Here is a 25000-nt window from a genome sequence, read left to right as displayed (position 1 = left end):
TTATAACGATTGGTCTATAACTGACCAACAAAACAAAATCTATGTACAAAATTTTATGGGTATCGATATATAATTGTCCCAACCCCATATAAGTTCCTCTTTAGATAATAACTTTTACGCTTATGACTGAATTAAAAATTCGAGAACAGCAATGAAATTCGAAAGGAATAAATGTTATACGAAATCTTTCTACCAAATTTTACGACAAGCAGTTCATAATTGACACTACCTCTGATATATGTTCATGGTTAAAAAATTGGACAAACATATTTTGTTTTTAAAAATGAATATTTTGTTAATTCGAAGATCACGTACATAATTGAATTAAGCCTTATCTCCCTGATGTTTACAGAGGAGCATTCCTTTTACGGCATAAGATTTGATGGTGGGTATATAAGATTCGGCACAGCCGAATATAACGCTCTTATTTGTTAAAATATTTTAAAATATTTGTGAATTTCAGGAGGTAATTTATTTAATTAATATTAAACATTTTCTCTATAATGTTAAGAACACTGAGGGATCATTCTTTGATCTTTCTATTTATACCACTTTTTGTTGTTTATTAGAATACGATCAGTTTAATAGTTTACACTAAGGACTACATTTTTCTTAAAAACTGTTTTAAATTTTTTTACACGGGTGCTCCAAAGTTTTTTTTAATTTGTGTTAAGTTTAAAAAGCAAATATTCTTCAAAAACAAAAAACAAAATATTCAAAATACGTTAAAATAAGTTATGTTATTCACTATCAGTGAAATTAAAAATAATATACAGGCAAATCCCGGTATAACGAATGATATAATGTCAGGCCCTTTCGTTAAATCGAAATATTCGTTATATCGGAATTATTTTTTCTAGTAAATTTCTTTATTTAATGGACAAAAAAACCATTCAAATTAATGTATGAAATTATTACTTCAAATTTTATTTCAAACAACTAATATCAACGCACACCTTTTTCCATTTTGAACATCTGAACGGATTGAAAAATTTGTGAAGGATTTTAGTTTTCTAACAACTTTAATTTCCTGCTATTTCCTTAACCTTATTTTATTATCTAGAAGATAGAATTAAACTCTTTTGAGGAAAAACTGAACTTGAGAATCGATAACTGTGTCTCATGCTGATAATTTCAAAACCCTGGAATATTGCGCCATATTGGGGTATCGAAATAATTTATTTTGCTGTAAAATTTTATTATTTCAATGTATCCCTTTTAAACACTATTCAAGCTAAATTTACCATTAAATTCACATCTAACAGATTTATGCTTTTTAGATTATAATGTAAGGAATTTTGATCGATAGGTCAGATATGTAGTATAACTAAAATTAGGAATATGGGCGACTTCTTTTATTTTTACATTATATTCTAATTGCTCAATCAAGTTTTTGATATTAACAATATAAATATAAAATCAAAAGCTGGATTTTTTAGGTATTTTTTCTTTTTATTCGTTATATTGAGTATAAAATTTCTTAAACGTTCGCTATATAAGGTAGTTAATGTTAAAAATTTGGCTGTTCGTTATATCGGATTTTCGTTAAAGTGAGATTCGTTATACCGGGATTTGCCTGTATATAGATTTTACAAAAAAAAAAATATATTTCATAAGTTTTGTACAATTTTACAATTTGGGTGTGGGTACATCGGTTGGCCAGTTAGTAGTGTGCCTGTCAGTTTGAATGTTTAATGACATTTTACTATTTTTAAAATAACTTTTAAACAAATTAAGGAATTTGAAAAATTCTCATCTTATTTATCTAATATTCGTCAAACATTAGTTTTAGTTCTTACGTTACTAAAAATCTAACTCACACAGATGAAAGACTTTAGTATGACGCATGATTTGTTTTGTAGCCCAATGTTCTAAAAAACGAATTTTGGAGTCTTGTAGGAAATGAGCGAAATAATGTGCAATTTTTATTAAAATAAACAATATTTGACTAAAAAAACGTTAGTGCTTTTTTACCCGTTTTCAGTTAGAAAATTACGCTTTTTTACCCCTTTTTAATTTTTTTGCGCGCGTTTTGCTTGACCAATGTTGGCAACACTGCGTACAGCTGCTGTGTTTCTGCGTTTCCTCTTTATTCTTAAGCTTCTTTTATCTCCCCACTAGTTTACCCCCACCTTGCTTCCCTTTTTTTTTTAACCAATCTTCTTCTTCTACTTCAACATTACAACTCTGAGCACACATAAGCCCGCAGCAATAAATTTAATTTGCTTTAATATAAATATAAAAAATACAAAAAAAAAAAAACAAAATAAAATAAAAAATAAGAATAAAAAAATGAAATAAAATATTATCGTATTTTTAGCCTGACAGTTAGAGGTTAGCAACGACTAAGTGAAACACTATTTCTTTTCTATTTTTGACGTAGAAATGTTTTCTAACCCGAATTTAGGTGAAGAAATCTAAAGATGAGGAGAAACCAAACTAGGCTAGTCCATTTCTTATTATTCCGTAAACTTTTCCATATACTAGTATATTCACCAGTCAATTGAATAGTGCATGGACCAGTCTAAAAACTAGTCCAAGAACTAGTCTATGAACTAGTGTATAAACTATTATATTGACCAGTCTATTGACTAGTTCATGGACTAGTCTATTAACTAGTCTATGGTTGGTCAATTGACTAGTCGATGGACTAGTTTATAGACTAGTCAATAGACTGGACTAGTACATGGGCTAGTCAATAGACTAGTTAACAGATTAGCCCATGGACAATCAACTAGCTCATCGAATAGTCAATAAACTAGTTAGTATACTAGTAGAACAGTCTGTAAAATAGTCCATAGAATAGTCCTCATTGACTAGATAGTAGACTAGTCCTCAGATCTAATCAAGGTGTGGATGATTTCGTGACATTCACTTTGTGATCCCATAGATCTACATACAGACATATTTAAGTTCCTTAAAGGAACGTTTGAGACTGGCCTGATTTCGGCAGCTCATTAGGATCCTTTCCATTTTTATATACACACAATCTACATAATGGACCTTTGACCTATAAGACTACAAAACATGAATTCAGCAGCAGTTCCATTTTAAATATTTTATAAAAATCGGCGGAACTATTTTGTAATAACAGATTTCCTTGTTCAAAACTAACACATACTTTAGGATCCTTTCCATTTTTATATACACACAATCTACATAAAGGACCTTTGACCTTTAAGACTTCAAAACATGAATTCAGCAGCAGTTCCATTTTAAATATTTTATAAAAATCGGCGGAACTATTTTGTAATAACAGGTTTCCTTGTTCAAAACTAACACATAATTTAGGACAATTCTTAACATATTTTTTAATTGTGCGTAGGGTGTTTATAAATGTATTTATGTAAAATATACTGTTGTATACATATATGTGTTAGTATATAAAGGAATACATATTTGCTAACGTATGTATGTACTATGTATGTGTATGCACATTTAACATCAGACATAAAATAAATGTTTAATGAAAATATAAATAAGAAATTAATTATATTTATTTATAATATACAGCTTATAATTAAACAAACAAAAAAAAAACCTTTTTGAATGGAATTACATATAAACGAACAAACAAACAAACATCGAGTAGATAAATAAATAGTATAGTGTGTGAGTTCGGTTATTCTTTAATTAATAATATTGGGTTTTTTTTTGTTGTTTTATTATTTGTTTTTTATCTAAATTTATTTAAATTAAAGTAGTCATATTAAAAGAACATTTTGAAAATTTTATGTACCAATAAATGTCGAATTTTATTATAATTTAATTGAAATTAACAAATCGTTTATGTGAGCGGCTAATAGAAACCGGTTTTATTGTACTCAATCACAATGGGGTAGCTACAAAATCTAGCGTAATATTAAGCTATCGCTAAGAAAATAGTTCAAAAATCTTATTAAAAGCGGGAGAATTTACTTAAAACTTAGACTATTAATGTGAGATTATTGAATATCTCTAAAAATCAGCTGTTTGGTATTAATTTTTGAAACATTTCTGCATATTTGATCTATCGAAGTAAAACTATCAACAACCGGTAATTTTGAAATGATTACAACGATTTTAATGAAACTTTATATAGATAATTTTGATCAATTAATTTAGGGTTCATTTCATAATAAATCGGAGCAGGCATTTTCACCACAAACAACAACATGTCATTAAATAACGGGAATTCTTAACATAATCAAAAATATAATGGTTTATTTTTAATTAAATTTAATTTATTAAACAAATATGTATCTAAAAATCTGGCAACATTTCTTTAAAAATAGTTTTTATTTATTATTATATTTTGTATACTTTAAATTTTGTTGTTGTATTCTTGTGTTCTTCTACAACAACAATGACGTTGATATTAAACTAACAACATACTACATTCATACAAACTTGTATTTGCTATGCAACTACATACATATATCTGTGCTAATAAGGTTTAAAAGCCTAAATCGAAAAATATACTTTTAACAAAAATCACTATTTAAGAGGAATATTACATTTGTATTATATATCCAATAATAAATCGTCTCAATATATAGTTTATAAAAATCTTTTCAATAAACTTCTTTTACGGAAATGGCGATTTCGAGAAAGTATAAATTATATGAAGCAGACTTAGGTTTTTATCGCTTGTAATCACAGAATATTTGTATGGTTGTGTTTAAATATTTATTATAGTTTAATACATATTTACAACTTACATACAGACCGTCGAATATATACTTACCCTACAGTTCTAAAAATAACATTTGATAATTTTGAAAAATAATTATCATAATATATTCTTCATTCCTGGCTATATTTTGTTTTAAAGTCCAGATTATAGAATATTCTAAGGTACACACTATAGTCTAATCTATAGTCCAGACTTTATTTTATAATCTACTCTATAGTCCAGACAGTAGTATATTCTATAGTCCAAATTATAGTCTGTTATATAGACCAGACTGTAGTCTATTCTATAGACTATAGCCCATTCTATAGACTATAGCCCATTCTAGATTCCAGACTATAGCCTATTCTATAGTCCAGATTATAGCCTACTCAATAGTCCAGACTATAGAATGTTATATTGTACACATTCTTGGGTTTTCTGCAACCCAGACTCTAGTGTATAGTCTATAGTCCAAACTCTAGTCTATTCTATAGATCAGACTCTAGTCTTTTCTATAGTCCAAACTCTGGTCTATTCTATAGTCCAGACTCTGGTCTATTCTATAGTGTAGACTCTGGTCTATTCTATAGTCTAAACTCTGGTCTATTCTTTAGTCCAGACTCTTGTCTATTCTATAGTCAGGCTCTAATCTATTCTTTAGTCCAGACTCTAGTCTATTCTATAGTCCAGAATCTAATATTATCTATATTTCAGACACTAGTCTTTTCTATAGCCCAGACTCTGGTCTATTCTATAGTCCAGATTCTTGTCTATTCTATAGTCCAAACTCTAGTCTATTCTAAAGTCCAGACTCTAGTATATTCTATAGTCCAGACTCTAGTCTATTCTATAGTCCAGACTCTAGTCTATTCTATAGTCTATTCTATAGTCCAGACTCTAGTCTATTCTATAGTCCAGACTCTAGTCTGTTTTAAAGTCCAGACTCTAATCTATTCTATAGACCAGAATCTAGTATTATCTATAGTCCAGATTCTAGTTTATTATATAGTCCAGATTGTAGTCTATTCTATAGTCCAGACTCTAGTCTATTCTATAGTTCAGATTCGAGTCTATTCTATAGTCCAAACTCTAGTCTATTCTATAGTCCAGACTCTAGTCTGTTCTATAGTCCAGACTCTAATCTATTCCATAATGCATATTCAAGTCTATTCTATAGTCCAGACTCTATTCTATTCTATTCTATAGTCCAGACTGTTCTATAACCAAGTCTGTTCTATACTCTAGTCCGTTCTATAGTCCAGACTATAGTTTGTTCTATAGAAATTCCTTTGGTCCAAACTATAGTCTATTTTCTAGGGAGTATAGTTTGTTCTATAGAAATTCCTTTGGTCCAAACTATAGTCTATTTTCTAGGGAATTTTTTCTATAGTCCAGCTTATACCTAGTAGTCAGATGATGTCTAACAACTTATCCTATTAATACTTTCATGTGCTGCAGGGAATGTAATATGTATTCTGATGGCTTATTGTACATACATACATATAAATTAATAAAACCTATCTATGTAGATGTATTTGTTTATATACATTTATATATCTGAGTTAAAATGCATTCTACATGCTGCTTACATACAACCTCCTCCACCTCCTCTTCTGCAGCAAATGCTTGTATACAAATATACATATACTTTTTTCTTCTTCTTCTCGTTCTTCATGTTTATAATGTACAATAAGCAGTAAGAACAGCGGCAACACAACTACAGAAAAAGAGAAAAAAAATAAGCAACTACAACAACATCAGCAGCAATGGCAGCAACAACAATGAAACAAGTACAACAACTTGCTACAATAATAAAAACAAGTACACAAATTTTACATGTGTACTTGTGTATATTTTTTTTTTAATTTTTGTTGTTGTTTTTTTCTGTTGTGTATATTTTTGTAGTAAAGAAAAACAACAGAAACAGAAACAACAGAAAAACAACAACTACACAAACTTGAATAATTTACCCAGGCTACGAACGAACAACTCTCGTTAGTGTTATATGTTTTGGATAGGGAGAGGGAGGTGAATCGGGGGAGGCAAGATATGAGGTAAAATACATAGGAGATGTAAGAATAAGAAGAGAGGTTGGTAAAGAGAAGTAATAATAAAAATACAAAATTAAAAAAAAAAATCCAACGAAAATAACAAAATTTACGAGAAACAACGGAGCACATTGTACGGTGAAATAAAATGTATTAAATTTTTAAAAATTAAGAAAAATTGTGGAAGATTAATGGAATATACAAATGTGCATTCTATAGTCTAGACTTTAGTCTATTCTATAGTTAAAATTAAAGTCTTTTCTATAGTGCAGAATATTAGCTGTTCTATAGTGTAGACAATAATCCTGACTTAAGTCTAGTCCATACTATAGTCTTATCTATAGTTCAGACTTTTATCTATTCTATAGCCCAGACTTTAGTCTATTCTAAAGTCCACACTTTATTCTAAAGTCCAGACTTTAGTATATTCTAAAGTTCAGACTTTAGTATATTCTAAAGTTCAGACTTTATTGTATAGTCCACATTTTAGTCTATTCTAAAGTCCAGACTTTCGTCTATTCTAAAACTTTAATCTATTCTACAGTCCAGACTATAGTTCATTCTATAGTCCAGACTATAGTCCATACTAAAGACTATTCTATTGTCCAGACTTTCGTATGTCCTGTAATCCAGACTCTAGTTTGTTCTATAGTTAATTCTTTAGTCTGTTTTTTAGTCCAAACTTTCGTATATTTTCCAGACTTTTGACTATTCTAAAGTAGTCCAGACTTTAGATTGTTCTATAGTTAAATCTTTAGTTTGTTTTTTAGTCCAGACTTTAGTCTATTCTACAGTCCAGACTATAGTCCATTCTATAGTCCAGACTTTAGTCTATTCTATACTCCAGAATATAGTCTTTTCTATAGTCCATACTAAAGACTATTCTATTGTCCAGACTTTAGCCCATTCTTAAGTCCAGAATGTCGTCTGTTCTGTAGTCCAGACTTTTGTTTGTTCTATAGTTAAGTCTTTAGTCTGTTTCAGTCCAAACATTCGTCTATTCTAAAATCTAGAATTTCGTCGTATTCCTGACTTACGTCTGTTTTAAATTTCAGAATTTAGTCTGTTCTGTAGTCCAGACTTTAGTTTGTTCTATAGTTAAATCTTTAGTCTGTTTTTAGTCCAGACTTTCGTATATTCTAAAGTCCAGACTTTCGTCTATTCTAAAGTCCAGAATTTCGTCTATTCTAAAGTCCAGAATTTCGTCCATTCTAAAGTACAGGCTTTCGTCTATTCAAAAGTCCAGACTTTAGTCTGTGTAGTCCAGACTTTAGTTTGTTCTATAGTTAAATCTTTAGTCTGTTTTTAGTCCAGACTTTAATCTATTCTACAGTCCAGACTATAGTTCATTCTATAGTCCAAACTTTAGTCGCTTCTATACCGCAGAATATAGTCTATTCTATAGTCCATACTAAAGACTATTCAATAGTTTAGACTCTAGCTTATTTTACAGTCCAATATATAGTGTATTCTATTGTCCAGACTATAGTCTATTTCGAATGCCTTCAGTCTTTCTACAGTATTATTAACCCACTGTAGTTACATTACACTCTAAAAAATAAAAGAGAAAAACATGATATTGAAATAGATTACAAAATATTTATGTACACAACACAACAACTTTTCAATAAATCGTGTAGGTGGGTGGGTGGTTGGATGGATGATGGTGCATGGTTTGCAACTAATTTGTTTTTGTTGCGGCAATACTAGTATTAGTTAGTTGAAAGCTTATTTTCTGAGTGTATCTATGAGTGTAAGAAATTATTGTTGTGTAGTGTTGTAGTGTAGTAGTGGTATGCCTGAAGCGGAACTAGATAAACCCAAGCAGAGCCCCAATATACTTACAAACAAACATACATACTTACGTATACATATAGTAATATATCTGCTGTACTACTACGTTGTTGTACGTTGTATCTATGTATCTCAACTTATATCATTCATTAAACTGCGCAGCTAAACAAATTTTTGCTGCTTTTGCCGCAACTACATACATCTTACACATAGAAACAATATTCATACAGAGTTACCTACATACATACAAATATATATTAGTTTGTGTATGTGTGTAACTATCCTAAGCTTGACTTCAACGTTACTAACGTTTAAAATGTTTAATAGATTGATATATGGGGGAAAAGTGGCACAAATTAAATTTCAGCTTGCTTCGTTCATGTTGTTGTTTTTGTTTTTCTATATATTTTATTATATTTTTTTTTTTTGCTGCTGCCATCTTTTTCTTAAAATAATTTGTTTTTGTATTAATTTTAAAATAGTTTTTGTGCAGTTTCTTTGTATACAAGATAAAGTAAGAGATGCTTTTAAAGAATTAGTTTAGTCGGTTTTTTTTTTCTTAAAAAAAATATAAAAAATAAAGATAAAAAATATATAATTTTGTTAAGACTTTAGAAAAATTGAAATTTAAAAAAAAGCGTATTATATTATAAGTAAGTACTTAAATAGTAATACCGGGAATTTTTCTACAAAATTTAAGGTTGTTCAAATCGGTCTTAAAATCGTACTTACTGTGGTACTAAAGTGTTATTTCTTCGCAAGAAAATTTGGTTTTCAAACATTTTTCTAAATAAAAATAATTTTGAATCCAAGTGCGGACTATGGAACAGACAATAATATGGACTAGTGTGGATAAAAGTCTAAATTATGAATTATAGAAAAGTCTAAATTATGAATATAGAAAGGACTATAATCTGGACTATAGAACCGACTATTCTCTGAATTGTAGAACAAACTATAGTCTGGACTATAGAAAAAAACTATAGTAGAGTCTGCACAATGACTTCTTCAGGTAGAATGAAATAAAATATAAACAATATATTCAATTACTATTGATAAATAACTAATAAATTTACCTTTTTATCTCCTCTTTCTTCCAGGTGGATCAAACTCTAAATTGTTTAGAAAAGTTTGATGCCGTATCTCGTTGCGATGCTTTACACTATTTGTTAAGGAATCTCAAATATAAATATTCCGAAGCGTGTGAACAAGTCATACCTAATATTTTCCCACAAACAGCAGCACTTGCGGATAATAAAAAACATTTACAATTATTGCTAGCGCCCAAAAAGGAGGAATGTATTAAGAACGAAGATGAAAATGCTTCGACTGATTTGAATCAGAATTTCGAGAAAATCCTCTGTAAAGAGGAGTTTATGTGCCTGGATGAAGACGATAATGCCTATGCGGATGATGCTGATAATGAGAATTCATCGTCATTGAGTAAACGTGTACGTTATGCTAACAGCAATGTTGTGGCAAGAGGTGCATTAAGAACAGCAGCGGGAAGTGCGTCTATAGTACAGCAGACGGTTGGTGATCCATTGGATTTGATACCCTCATCGGTGATACACGCCCGACGTCTTGGTAGAATAGCCACGGCCGATGCTGAGGCTGATGAAAGTAACAGTTTAGATGCTTTAGGACCAGAAAATTCCCTTAAACGATCACGTAGACGTGCTTTCGGTTTTAATGCGGCGGGACGCAATACATTTGGTAAATTAAATCCTCAAACGTCACGTTTATTGTTGGTGGGCGAAAAGCTACAGCGTGTTTCTCGTTTAGGCGAGGGTTATGTTTTCCATCCGGATACCGAGTTTACGGTACGTTTTCACTATAGTTCACAAGAGTTAAGTATACGAGTGTTCAAAGAACAATTTCGTTTATATTTGAAATCGGCCTTGAAACGTCACGATAAAGAATTCTTAAAAGAATTCCAACGTGAATTCGTGTTCAACGGCCGCCTGTTGGGCACAACGCCACCAAAACATGTTTTGGAAAAGCTGAGAGCCGAACGTTTAGAAGAATGGCAGCAACAAAAATTACGTAAACAACAACAGCAATTGCAGCAGCAACAATTACAATTGCAGCAACAACAACAACAACAGCAGCAACACCATCAAATGATGTTGATGCAACAGAGAAGACGTATGTTAGCTGGTTCTATGTCAGCATCTGGTAATGCTTATGATTCCGAAATGGAATTCGAATTAGAAACTGAATCTCAATTGTCCTCAGCATCGCAAGAGATTATGAAATTTGAAGAAGTCATTGATGAGGGTGTCGGCCCTGGTCGGCTAATTGATGGTCTGGTAATGGAACCCGAAATGGATGATGTTATTGGTGGTGGCAGTGGTGCTAGTGTAAGCGGTGGCAGCGGCAGCAGTAATAGTTCTGGTGGCAATGGTCTAGATACCTTGCCTAATGATTTGGCCACTAACGATAGCGCGTCCACATTTGTTGGAAATAGTGCAAGCGGAACGGTGGGAGGTCCAACATTTAAAAATCATTTAGCGCAACAGCAGCAGCATGGGTAAGTAAAAATTTGTATATTTTAAACTTTGGACTATAGTCTAGACTTTAGACAAGAATATAGACTGGACTTTAGACTAGACCATAGACTAGTCTAACGACTAAACTATAGACTGGACTAGACTATAGAGTAGGCTATAGTCTAGACTATCGACTATTTTTTCAATATTAAATTGAATATGTTTCTGTTTTTTTTATATAAATATTATTTTAACGTTTTTGCAGACCCAACAACACACTTTTGATGAACGGCCTTACAACATCAATTGCCAACAATGTCATTGCTAACAACATCAATCAACAACAGCAGCAGCAGGAGGCAAATGCACAGAAACAACAGCAACAACAGTTACAGGCTACAACCCAAGGTAATAATAGCCTACCGAATATGGCTTCCAAGGAGCAACAACTACATCCACAACATCAGCTGCAATATCATCCACAAATAATATCAAATCAACAACTACAACAACCCCACAATCATAAGGTGGGTCTATTGAATGACAAACAACAACCGCACCATGTTAATAATCTAATGAATAATATGGGACAACCGCCAAATCAACAGCAGCAGCCCCACTTCCAACATCAGGCACAACAACAGCAGCAGCAACGTTTTATGATGCAGCAGCAGCAACAGCAAAATCACTATAACTCCCATATGCCGCAACAGAATCATCCATTAGCCATGATAGGTGGCATGATGGAATCAGCCAATCAACAACACCAACAGCAAATGCATCAACAACGTATGCAACTGAATGCTTCCAATAACATGATAAATAGTATTGATAATATACTGGGTGCAGGTGCCGCTGGACCAACAGGCAATAAACTGACACCTCCACCACCACATGGTGGTAGTGGGGAAAATTTGCAATATATGCAACAACAGCAATTGCCTCCTCATATGCAAAATTTGCCACCCCAACAGCAGCAACATATTTTAATGCAACAACAACAACAGCAGCAGCAACAACAGCAAAACCTCTTAGGTGGACCAACCACTCCCACATCTAGCCTGGGCTTAATGGCAAATTCATCTAGCACTCCTACGGGCAATTCTTCCGCTAATGCCTCCTTCGAACACGATGATGAAGGTCTCTCCCATGACGAAGATGATGAAGATCATGAAAACGATACAAATGATGGCATGGAACCCAAACAACAGCTTATAGACGGTGGTAGTAGTAGCAGCACGTCGTTACAGGCTCCCTCTGGTGCTGGCAACGCCAGTACGCCGGGTACGAAAAAAGAAAAGCCCAGTTATAATTGTCTTTTGTGTCCCAAGTCATATCGTAAACGTAAATCACTGCTGGATCATTATAAAATACATCCGGGTTACTGTCATGACTGTGGTAAACCCAATGGTACCTCATTAGAGGTGTGTATTGTATATAGTGGCAACCATTTTGAAAGCTTTAACTAAATTAATTTTTTCAATTACAGGAAATTATACATCACAATCGTACAGTACATGCTAAGGAATTTCCATTTGTTTGCGAAACGTGTGGTGAATCGTATTCACGGCGTCAACAATTTCATGCCCATGTTGAATCTCACAACAAGAAGGAATTCAAAAGTGAGTTTGTGTCAAGAATCGTTACCGATGTTTAACATGAATTAAATAGTAAATTTCAGAATAACAAACAAATACAAATACAAACACACCCACTCAACAACTATAATTTTATGTTTTACATTTAGTTTCAGTTTTCATTTGTCCAATTTACAACTGTTTCCTGTATTATAGTTTCTTAAAATACAGAATTTCTATACCCTTCTTGAACTGTTATTTTAACAAATTTTTCACACAAGATGGTTGTGAATTGGACAAATATGTATAACTTTTACAACCCTTTTGGTAACTTAATCGAGGAGTATATTTATTTACATGTAGATATTGTTTCTGTTTCTCTAGCTTATTCCTGTATAGAATGTGGCCAAAAGTTCCCCCACAAGAAACTACATCAACAGCATTTGGATGATACTGGTCACAAGGCTGACGGTGCTATTTGTGAAGTCTGTGGTGATGAGTTTCCATCCAAGAATGCCTTGTATCAGCATATCATACGTGTTCACAAAAAGGACAACTTTTTCGAATGTCACATTTGTCAGAATCGCTTTACGCTCAAGGCGAACTTGGAACGTCATGTACAATTGCACACGGAAATTAAACGAACATATGTTTGTGATTTATGCGGTTCTTCCTATTTTACATATCCAGCTTTAAAAGACCATTACAGTAATGCTCATACTGATGCCTCCGAATGTAAATGTACATTGTGTGGCAAACGTTTTGGTTCGGTGAAATCGCTGCAACGTCATTTGCCATCACATTCGGAGGAGAGACCACACTGTTGTTGTTATTGTGATCAGGTAAGTCTTTTTAAAATCAAATTGTAATATGTTCAATATGTTAAATTCAAATTGTTTTTCAGACTTTCAAATGGAAAACTCATCTAGTGCGTCACAAACAAACCGTACATGGCAATCAACCATCACCCAAAAAAGTAAAACGCTTCTCAAAAGAAGGCGATGGTAAGTGTTTTTTTAAAACTTTATGTTATTAACTAACAACTAATAATACTTTTTTTAATTATTACCAGAATTAGTCCCACTAGCTGATGAGCCAGGACCTCCTCCGGCTAAAGTTGCTAAAAAATCGAATGCTAGTAAACCAAAACAGCAAACGACTCCTACTCCACCAATCCAACAGCAGCAGCAACAACAAAAGATGGGTGCTATAGCTACGCCGCCACCACTTTCCACTACGCCGGGCACATCATCATCATCACAGCAAGATCCCTTCAATGCTGCCATCATATCGAACAATAGTTCTCAGTCTTCAACGGCCTCCACATCACAGCACTCACTGCAGTCTAGTGAATCCCAACCGAATTCCATGTACAGTCAAAATTTCAGTGCTGAAAAGTTGCTAGGACAACATACACAACAACAACAACAGCAGCCGCAACAGCCACCACAACAACAACAACAACAACAGATACTAACTGCACATAATGCACAACCGCAGTCACACCCGCTTCCACAGCAGCAAAGACCAACACCACCTCCCCATTCACATGCACAGCAACAGCCACCACAACAACAACCACCACCACCACAGCAACAACAACAACAGCCACCACCACCACATCATCGTCACACGCCCAATAGTCATACACCCGATAATAATTTGCCACGTATTAATAGTTTTGGGGGTGGTGGACCCTCACAGCCTGAGACACAATTTCATTTTGAGCAAAGTGCCGCTGGCGGCCAAACTTCGAATATAACAAATCCAGGTGCTTATCCGCAACATCAAATTATCAATCAGTATCAGCAGCAACATCATCAGCAGTTGCAACAGCAAGCTGCTCAACAGCAACATATGCGTAGTCATACACCACAAAGTCCACATCATCATGTGCAGCATCAACAACATTTTCCATCAGCACATCAGCAACACATGCAGAGTGCTGCTGCTGCTCAGCAGCATCAACAACAATTGCATCATCATCAGCAAATGATGCATCAACAACAATTGCAACAGCAACAACACCAACAACAACAGCAGCCCCATCAAAGGCAACATAGCCAACAACGTTCACCACATCCTCACCAAACACCAACACAACAATTGCAGCAGCAACATCAACAACCCATGCATTCACCACAACATGTGCGTTTGCAATCACCAGCTCCCCAAGCTCATACCCCACAACCTCATACACCACAACCGCAACAACAACAACCAACCGCACCACAACAACAGCAGCAACAACCTCAACAACAACAGCCAGCATCAGTTGCTGCAAATCACCAGCAACAACAATATACAACAGATGCTTGGGGTAATATTAATTTCGTTGGTCATCCCTCGAATGCCAGTAATCATCAGCAGCAACAACAACAACAACAACAGCAGCAGCAACAAAATAATGCAACAAATTTGCCAGGTGATAAAGACAATCCCAATAAATTCTATATTGTTGATTCTTCAGAGTTTCTGGGTCTTCCAATGAATGTCGCTGGCGGCAATACACCAGGTGTGGCAGAAACCAACCAACAATTAACTAATGCTCAGCAACAACAGCAGCAGCAAACTCCCATGGTTGCTAATAAACCTCCTCAACAACAGCAGCAGCAACAACAACAGGAGCCAAATATTGGCGGTGATCTAATGAGTTTTCAGGTAATAAATTTCGATAATTCTCGAAATCCTCACGATTTAAAAGTTTTCTAACATAAATTCTAAATCCTCTTAATTTAGAGGTTATTTTAAAAGTGTTTTTTTTTTTGTCGAACTTAAGTTCGAATTTTCGAAGTTTAGTACAATATAATAATTTTTCCTTTAATCCAATAGAACATGTGGCCACAAACAAATCAGCCTACTAATCAAATGGCCTACAGTGCAAATGGTGCCCAACAACAGCAACAACAACAACAGCAGCAGCAACAACAGCAGCAGCCTCAAACCCAACAACAAGGTGCTTCCCAACAACCTACAGCCACTGTGGCAAGTGTGGCTACCACAGATCCTCATAACTACAATAATATCGGCAGTATTTTAACGAATCTCATTGATAATAATCCAAATCCCATGGAATACAATTTCGAATTAATGCAACAACAACAGCAGGCTTCAGGTGGAAGTGGTACAGCAACACCAGTGGGAGCTCAACAAGCACAACAACAGCAATCACAACAAACTCCATTGGGCGTACAACATCATCAACAACAGCAACATCAGCCTTCTGCTGCGGCTGCTGCGGCATATGGTCTACAGCCTACACCAGGAGCTAGTGGTCTAATACGTCACGCTGGTGTTTATGGGGCTCCCTCGTCTATATACGATCCCCACCACCATCCGGCTCATCATCCTTCCACATTGGCCGAAATGAATGAACAACAAAAGAATAGTTTCCAACCCTACCATCCACATGCCGGACTGCAGCCACATGCTCATGCCTTAGGAGGCCATCCCTTAGCGCCTACTGCTCATCATCCTTTGGCGGCTGCTTCTCATCTTTTACCACCTCCCCCACCCCATGCCGGACATCATGTTTATGATCGCGGTGGTTATCCAGTCTTGGGCGGTGGAGTTGATGAAGCCAAGGCCGTTCTACCGCCTATTAGCGACTATATGCATCACATGCAGCAGCAACATGTACAACAACCCGATTTATTGTATTACCCGGTGAAGAATGACTGACATTTCAAATAGGTCATGCCACCTGGTGGGGCTGGAAATAATCAAAGTGCGTCATCGTCTTCGACGAGAGGTCAAGTCTATCATCATGGACTAGCACCGCCTCCCACCTCTCATCATCAGCATCATCCACATCATCAGTATGCTGCACAAAACCCGACGGCGCATCAGTTCTCATATCATCACCCACATCACCTGCAACAGCAGTATCAAAGGGGAAAGCCAACAACTGGCGTCAATCCACATCATCCACATCCAGCACATCCCCATCCACCTCACCACCATGGTCATGGCCATACACCACCACACACACAGTCTGAGCTCTTGCACTGGTGGCCACCACCGTCATCTGCACCAGTACCTCCTCCCTCCTCAATGTCTCTATCACAAGCAAGTGCCGCCTCAACATCGGTCGCATCAGCAGCTTCACAATCTTCATCTTCTTCATTATCTGCATCTTCTGCAACGACAACAACTACAAAAACTAAGAGAGGCGATGTTTTATTTTAAATTGATTGTAAGTTTTTTATTATTATTATATTATTATTTCTCTTCTCTTCTTTTCTTTCATTTAATTTTTTCTCTTTGTATTTAAAAATTAGATTAATTTAGTTTTAAGTGAATAGAAACGACGACAACTACTACATAGGAAAAAAGGACAAAATTGATGAAATTATATTGTGTGTATATTAATATTTAAAACAAAAGGATGTAAGAAGTTTTTGCGAAACAAAAACAATTTGTTTCCCTGGTTTTTGTGATGAACTTTGTTAAGGTATATATGGAAAATATCTTAAAGATTCTATTAATTAATGATTTTAAATATTTATTATTATGTCTGTTATAGGAAAACATAGAATTGAAACTATTTGAATGAAATTGTTTAATTATGGGGTTTCTTCTTTTAAGAATATTTTAGATTTTATAAAGTGGTTAGGTATATCATTCCATAAAACCATTCATTCCCCTTTATCCTCATTTCTTGATTGAACTCTATTTCAATATCTAGGATGGAAATTTCATTTTAAACTTTATACTTGCTTTAAATATAATATTTCCCTTCCAGATACTGAATAAAGAATTTTTCAGAAATTTTCTTTAATATTTTCCTTTATTCAACTTGCAAATATGTATTTTATTTTGTTTGACTTTTGTTTTTGAATCTTTTACAACTTGAATGATGGAAAATTCCCTAAAGATAAAGTAACAATTCACACAGAAAATTTCTTTAAAACATTCGATATTGTTGCGATTTAATTTTTATCTAGAATACAAAGTGAATATTTTTATGGAATGATGACAAGGACTTGATATTTTTAAATATTTCTCGTTCGACCACTTATTTGTAATACAAACATATTTCTGAGATTCTACCTGTTTATACAGCTGACAAAAGTATGACTCGGTTCGTTCTGGAGCAAAGATTCAATTGTAGTGAGTACGATGATGTTTCGTTATTGTAACAATACGGATGTTGTTGAAAGTTACTCTTTGGCCAGGTATAACTTGGGACATCGTCCTAGAGAGAAGATGATATCGTGGGAAATAGAATATAGATTAGACTATAGATTAGTCTATAGACTATACTATAGACTTGATTGTAGACTAGACTATAGACTAGACTATAGACTAGACTATAGACTAGACTATAGACTAGACTATAGACTAGACTATAGACTAGACTATAGACTAGACTATAGACTAGACTATAGACTAGACTATAGACTAGACTATAGACTAGACTATAGACTAGACTATAGACTAGACTATAGACTAGACTATAGACTAGACTATAGACTAGACTATAGACTAGACTATAGACTAGACTATAGACTAGACTATAGACTAGACTATAGACTAGACTATAGACTAGACTATAGACTAGACTATAGACTAGACTATAGACTAGACTATAGACTAGACTATAGACTATACTATAGACTAGACTAGACTATAGACTAGACTATAGACTAGACTAGACTATAGACTAGACTATAGACTAGACTATAGACTAGACTATAGACTAGACTATAGACTAGACTATAGACTAGACTAGACTAGACTAGACTATAGACTAGACTATAGACTAGACTATAGACTAGACTATAGACTATAGACTAGACTATAGACTAGACTATAGACTAGACTATAGACTAGACTATAGACTAGACTATAGACTAGACTATAGACTAGACTATAGACTAGACTATAGACTAGACTATAGACTAGACTATAGACTAGACTATAGACTAGACTATAGACTAGACTATAGACTATAGACTAGACTATAGACTAGACTATAGACTAGACTATAGACTAGACTATAGACTAGACTATAGACTAGACTATAGACTAGACTATAGACTAGACTATAGACTAGACTATAGACTAGACTATAGACTAGACTATAGACTAGACTATAGACTAGACTATAGACTAGACTATAGACTAGACTATAGACTAGACTATAGACTAGACTATAGACTAGACTATAGACTAGACTATAGACTAGACTATAGACTAGACTATAGACTAGACTATAGACTAGACTATAGACTAGACTATAGACTAGACTATAGACTAGACTATAGACTAGACTATAGACTAGACTATAGACTAGACTATAGACTAGACTATAGACTAGACTATAGACTAGACTATAGACTAGACTATAGACTAGACTATAGACTACTATAGACTAGACTATAGACTAGACTATAGACTAGACTATAGACTAGACTATAGACTAGACTATAGACTAGACTATAGACTAGACTATAGACTAGACTATAGACTAGACTATAACTAGACTATAGATTAGACTATAGACTAGACTATAGACTAGACTATAGATTAGACTATAGACTAGACTATAGATTAGACTATAGACTAGACTATAGACTAGACTATAGAGACTATAGACTAGACTATAGACTAGACTATAGACTAGACTATAGACTAGACTATAGACTAGACTATAGACTAGACTATAGACTAGACTATAGACTAGACTATAGACTAGACTATAGACTAGACTAGACTATAGACTAGACTATAGACTAGACTATAGACTAGACTATAGATTAGACTATAGATTAGGCTATAGGTTAAATTATAGACTAGATTTTAGACTATAAACTAGACTAGACTAAGCTAGACTAAACTAGACTATAGACTAGACTATGGACTAGACTATAGATTATACTGTAGACTAGACTATAGATTAGACTGTAGGCTAGTATAGTCTAGATTAGAGACTAGATAATAGAATATAGACTATAGTCTAGACTACAGACTACTCTAGAGACTAGACAATAGTATATAGACTAGACTATACACTAGACTATATACCAGACTATACACTAGACTATACACTAGACTATACACTAGACTATACACTAGACTATAGACTAGACTTGACTAGTCTAACTAGACTGTATACTAGACTATAGACAAAACTGTTGGCAAGTCTGTGGTCTGGACTATAGAACAGAATTGAATATAGTCTGGACTATAAGAATAGACTATATTCTACACTATAATCTGGACTATAGAAAAGAATTAACTGTAGTGTGGACTCTAGTATATAGTTTGGACTACAGAATAAACTAAAATCGGGGCTACTTATCAAAAGTGTGTAAAAGAAATATAAAAAGTTTTTGCTTAAGTTTTAATAAAAATAATTTCACTTAAATAGTTTCATTTTTTCAATTTTCTTATACCAAATCAATAATTTTAAAAGGACTTCATTAAGACAAAAAATATATGTATGAATTTAAGAAAAAAGCTTTAAAGATGCATACATATTAAATATTAAAAAAACACACACTCATACATACATATATTTGAATATATTTAAAAATTCATTAAACAAAAATTAAAAAAAAAATACTACTACTGCAACTACTACTATGTACTACTTACTATATACATACTACTTTTATTATGCATAATGCTTTAGATGTTTAAGTAAACATAAACAAATAGAAATTATAATTAAATAGAAATTAAAAAAAAAAAAACAACAAAATAAATAAAATTAAATTAAGGTTAAGTGTAAAACAGTAAAAAAATTAATAAATAATAAAAACAAGTTATAAATTATTAAACTGCTTTTTTAATTATGTTCAAAGAATAATTCAAAAGGAAAATTTTATTTATTTTATAACAAAATAAAACATGATTTTAGTTTGTTTGTATTTTTGAAATTGTTTTATTTTATTGCTTAAATTTTAAAAATTTATAAATATTTAATGAACAAATTTAACTGTAGATTTTAGTGCTTTATATATATAAAACATATTTTTTTTTTCTTAAAAGAAAAAAATTCATACCACTAAACACACTTTAAGCCAGTTTTTTTTTATATATATAATTAAACATATAAATATATTTTTATTTAATTAAATTTTTCATCATTATACTACAAGTAAAAAACAAAAACAAACAAAAAAAGAATAATCATTCACCACATGTTGAATATTATAAAAACAAAACAATTTTAATAAATAATTAAAAACTAAAACAATAAAAATTAAATCTAAAACTAAGCAATATATTAAGTAGTTTTATATTTACAACAACACATGTATAAATATCATACAAATATATAGTGTATTTTATTATGTTTTATAACAAGTTATTATTAAATATTATTTAAAATAAAATAAAATAAAAACAAACAAAAACCATTAAAAACAAATCTCTTAAATAACAAATTGTATAAAAAAAAAAAACTAAATATTTGTTTTCAAACATAAATATTAAACAATTTTTTTTTTTTAAACAAAAAACAAACATTATTTTAGTACAAGAGGTTTTTAATTAATAGTTTTCCCCTCATACTTTAACCTCCACTTAAAAACCCTTTCAACCTTTTCCTCACCCTCCCTTTCTAAAAGCTTTCTTTTGTTATAATTTATTTTACCTCCAACACCCCCACTCCTTACTAAATGTATACTCGTATTCACTGAAAATTATTAATAACTTTTTCTATTTTCTTGTGAATTTTTTTATAGATTGTTTTTATTATTTAAGATTTTTTTATTTATATAAAACAACATTTTACAGTTTTTAAATTTATTATTAATTAATTACCCTAAAAATAAAAAAACGTACGTTAAACTTATAAAAAAAACAAACTATATCTTAATATAAATATATAAAAAATAAAAAAATAATGGATATAAAACATTTTAATAAACAATAAAAAAACAAAACAAAAATTAAGCCCTAAAATTGTAATTTAAAAATATGAAAAAAAAAAACGTTTGTATATTAAATAAAAAAGTAAAATTATAAAAAAATAAAATTAAAAGTGTTTTATTATATAACTGAATATAAAAGAATTGTGTTAATTCAAAAACTAAAAAATATCAGGAGTATTAGACGTTTTGTAGTTGCCAATTTGACGTTTTTGAAATCGTCTATTGAAGGCACCTTTACATGTGTCTAGGTTATGCCACCTATTTTCAGCCTGGGGATGCTGCTCTTGATAAGTTTTCCAGTAGTGTAATCGATCAGTATCTACATTTGCCCTATACCACACGCTCCTGTAAAGAACTCTGACTTTGAAAACTATATCAAAGTCCGTGTATGGGGTAATATAGTCGGATGGTTGGTTCAATATTGGAGGTAGTAGGCTTAAAATCTTAGCATGTCTATATGTTCTTGATCGCCAATTTCCGAATGAGTTAAGCCTCGATGCGCTGTAAGCAGATATGGCCATTAGTATATTAGTATAATCTATAGGTCTTATATAGTATAGCCTATAGTCTTCTATGTCTAGTCTATAGCCTAAATTATAATCTATAGTCTAATCTATAGTCTAGTCTATAGTCTAGCCTATAGTCTAGTCTATAGTCTAGTCTATAGCCTAGTCTATAGTCTAGTCTATAGTCTAGCCTATAGTCTAGTCTATAGTCTAGTCTATAGTCTAGTCTATAGTCTAGCCTATAGTCTAGTCTATAGTCTAGCCTATAGTCTAGTCTATAGTCTAGTCTATAGTCTAGCCTATAGTCTAGCCTATAGTCTAGTCTATAGTCTAGCCTATAGTCTAGCCTATAGTCTAGTCTATAGTCTAGTCTATAGTCTAGCTCTATAGTCTAGTCTATAGTCTAGTCTATAGTCCTAGTCTTAGTCTAGTCTATAGTCTAGTCTATAGTCTAGTCTATAGTCTAGTCTATAGTCTAGTCTATATCTAGTCTATAGTCTAGTCTATAGTCTAGTCTATAGTCTAGTCTATAGTCTAGTCTATAGTCTAGTCTATAGTCTAGTCTATAGTCTAGTCTATAGTCTAGTCTATAGTCTAGTCTATAGTCTAGTCTATAGTCTAGTCTATAGTCTAGTCTATAGTCTAGTCTACTAGTCTAGTCTATAGTCTAGTCTATAGTCTAGTCTATAGTCTAGTCTATAGTCTAGTCTATAGTCTAGTCTATAGTCTAGTCTATAGTCTAGTCTATAGTCTAGTCTATAGTCTAGTCTATAGTCTAGTCTATAGTCTAGTATAGTCTAGTCTATAGTCTAGTCTAAGTCTAGTCTATAGTCTAGTCTAGTCTAGTCTATAGTCTAGTCTATAGTCTTCGTCTATAGTCTAGTCTATAGTCTAGTCTATAGTCTAGTCTATAGTCTAGTCTATAGTCTAGTCTATAGTCTAGTCTATAGTCTAGTCTATAGTCTAGTCTATAGTCTAGTCTATAGTCTAGTCTATAGTCTAGTCTATAGTCTAGTCTATAGTCTAGTCTATAGTCTAGTCTATAGTCTAGTCTATAGTCTAGTCTATAGTCTAGTCTATAGTCTAGTCTATAGTCTAGTCTATAGTCTAGTCTATAGTCTAGTCTATAGTCTAGTCTATAGTCTAGTCTATAGTCTAGTCTATAGTCTAGTCTATAGTCTAGTCTATAGTCTAGTCTATAGTCTAGTCTATAGTCTAGTCTATAGTCTAGTCTATAGTCTAGTCTATAGTCTAGTCTATAGTCTAGTCTATAGTCTAGTCTATAGTCTAGTCTATAGTCTAGTCTATAGTCTAGTCTATAGTCTAGTCTATAGTCTAGTCTATAGTCTAGTTTATAGTCTAGTCTATAGTCTAGTCTATAGTCTAGTCTATAGTCTAGTCTATAGTCTAGTCTATAGTCTAGTCTATAGTCTAGTCTATAGTCTAGTCTATAGTCTAGTCTATAGTCTAGTCTATAGTCTAGTCTATAGTCTAGCTCTATAGTCTAGTCTATAGTCTAGTCTATAGTCTAGTCTATAGTCTATAGTCTATCGTCTAGTCTATAGTCTAGTCTATAGTCTAGTCTATAGTCTAGTCTATAGTCTAGTCTATAGTCTAGTCTATAGTCTAGTCTATAGTCTAGTCTATAGTCTAGTCTATAGTCTAGTCTATAGTCTAGTCTAGCTAGTCTAGTCTATAGTCTAGTCTATAGTCTAGTCTATAGTCTAGTCTATAGTCTAGTCTTATAGTCTAGTCTATAGGTCTAGTCTATAGTCTAGTCTATAGTCTAGTCTATAGTCTAGTCGATAGTCTAGTCTATAGTCTAGTCTATAGTCTAGTCTATAGTCTAGTCTATAGTCTAGTCTATAGTCTAGTCTATAGTCTAGTCTATAGTCTAGTCTATAGTCTAGTCTATAGTCTAGTCTATAGTCTAGTCTTATAGTCTAGTCTATAGTCTAGTCTATAGTCTAGTCTATAGTCTAGTCTATAGTCTAGTCTATAGTCTAGTCTATAGTCTAGTCTATAGTCTAGTCTATAGTCTAGTCTATAGTCTAGTCTATAGTCTAGTCTATAGTCTAGTCTATAGTCTAGTCTATAGTCTAGTCTAGTCTATCTATCTCTAGTCTATAGTCTAGTCTATAGTCTAGTCTATAGTCTAGTCTATAGTCTAGTCTATAGTCTAGTCTATAGTCTAGTCTATAGTCTAGTCTATAGTCTAGTCTATAGTCTAGTCTATAGTCTAGTCTATAGTCTAGTCTATAGTCTAGTCTATAGTCTAGTCTATAGTCTAGTCTATAGTCTAGTCTATAGTCTAGTCTATAGTCTAGTCTATAGTCTAGTCTATAGTCTAGTCTATAGTCTAGTCTATAGTCTAGTCTATAGTCTAGTTTATAGTCTAGTCTATAGTCTAGTTTATAGTCTAGTCTATAGTCTAGTCTATAGTCTAGTCTATAGTCTAGTCTATAGTCTATAGTCTAGTCTGTAGTCTAGTCTATAGTCTAGTCTATAGTCTAGTCTATAGTCTAGTTTATAGTCTAGTCTATAGTCTAGTCTATAGTCTAGTCTATAGTCTAGTCTATAGTCTAGTCTATCTAGTCTATAGTCTAGTCTATAGTCTAGTCTATAGTCTAGTCTATAGTCTAGTCTATAGTCTAGTTTTTAGTCTAGTCTATAGTCTAGTCTATAGTCTAGTCTATAGTCTAGTCTATAGTCTAGTCTAGTCTATAGTCTACTCTATAGTCTAGTCTATAGTCTAGTCTATAGTCTAGTCTATAGTCTAGTCTATAGTCTAGTCTATAGTCTAGTCTATAGTCTAGTCTATAGTCTAGTCTATAGTCTAGTCTATAGTCTAGTCTATAGTCTAGTCTATAGTCTAGTCTATAGTCTAGTCTATAGTCTAGTCTATAGTCTAGTCTATAGTCTAGTCTATAGTCTAGTCTATAGTCTAGTCTATAGTCTAGTCTATAGTCTAGTCTGTAGTCTAGTCTGTAGTCTAGTCTGTAGTCTAGTCTGTAGTCTAGTCTATAGTCTAGTCTATAGTCTAG

At 32.8% G+C, this 25000-nt stretch overlaps 2 protein-coding genes across 4 annotated transcripts in view; both read left to right on the top strand.

Annotated features, from left to right (window-relative positions):
* Positions 1–16285, top strand: part of LOC119613840 — a 29142-nt gene extending 12857 nt beyond the window's left edge. For 2 of the 3 annotated variants that reach the window (XM_037969907.1, XM_037969906.1), the window contains 7 exons: positions 9597–11029; positions 11254–12412; positions 12478–12610; positions 12929–13407; positions 13470–13569; positions 13638–15226; positions 15398–16285. In XM_037969907.1, the coding sequence (XP_037825835.1) occupies positions 9597–11029; positions 11254–12412; positions 12478–12610; positions 12929–13407; positions 13470–13569; positions 13638–15226; positions 15398–16246 (5742 nt within the window). In that variant the 3' untranslated portion in view covers positions 16247–16285. The remainder of the gene's footprint in view (positions 1–9596; positions 11030–11253; positions 12413–12477; positions 12611–12928; positions 13408–13469; positions 13570–13637; positions 15227–15397) is intronic. The other variant, XM_037969908.1, reaches the window with a different exon arrangement.
* On the top strand, positions 16229–17908 carry LOC119613842 (uncharacterized histidine-rich protein DDB_G0274557-like). Its single transcript, XM_037969910.1, has 2 exons — positions 16229–16760; positions 16846–17908. The coding sequence occupies exon 1, from the start codon at positions 16262–16264 to the stop codon at positions 16751–16753; it is 492 nt and encodes a 163-aa protein (XP_037825838.1). The 5' UTR covers positions 16229–16261; the 3' UTR covers positions 16754–16760; positions 16846–17908.
* The last annotated feature ends 7092 nt before the right edge of the window (positions 17909–25000 follow it).

This window comes from Lucilia sericata, unplaced genomic scaffold, assembly GCF_015586225.1.
Source record: "Lucilia sericata isolate MDLA Ls3-8-SP2 unplaced genomic scaffold, ASM1558622v1 Contig002348F_arrow, whole genome shotgun sequence".
Classification (NCBI taxonomy): Eukaryota; Metazoa; Arthropoda; class Insecta; order Diptera; family Calliphoridae; genus Lucilia; species Lucilia sericata.
The sequence above is the reverse complement of the archived record's forward strand: the minus strand, read 5'-3'. Positions and strand labels throughout refer to the sequence as shown.

Coding starts and splice junctions, on each gene's coding strand:
- LOC119613842 (XM_037969910.1), top strand. CDS start 16,262: ATGCCACCTGGTGGGGCTGGAAATAATCAAAGTGCGTCATCGTCTTCG.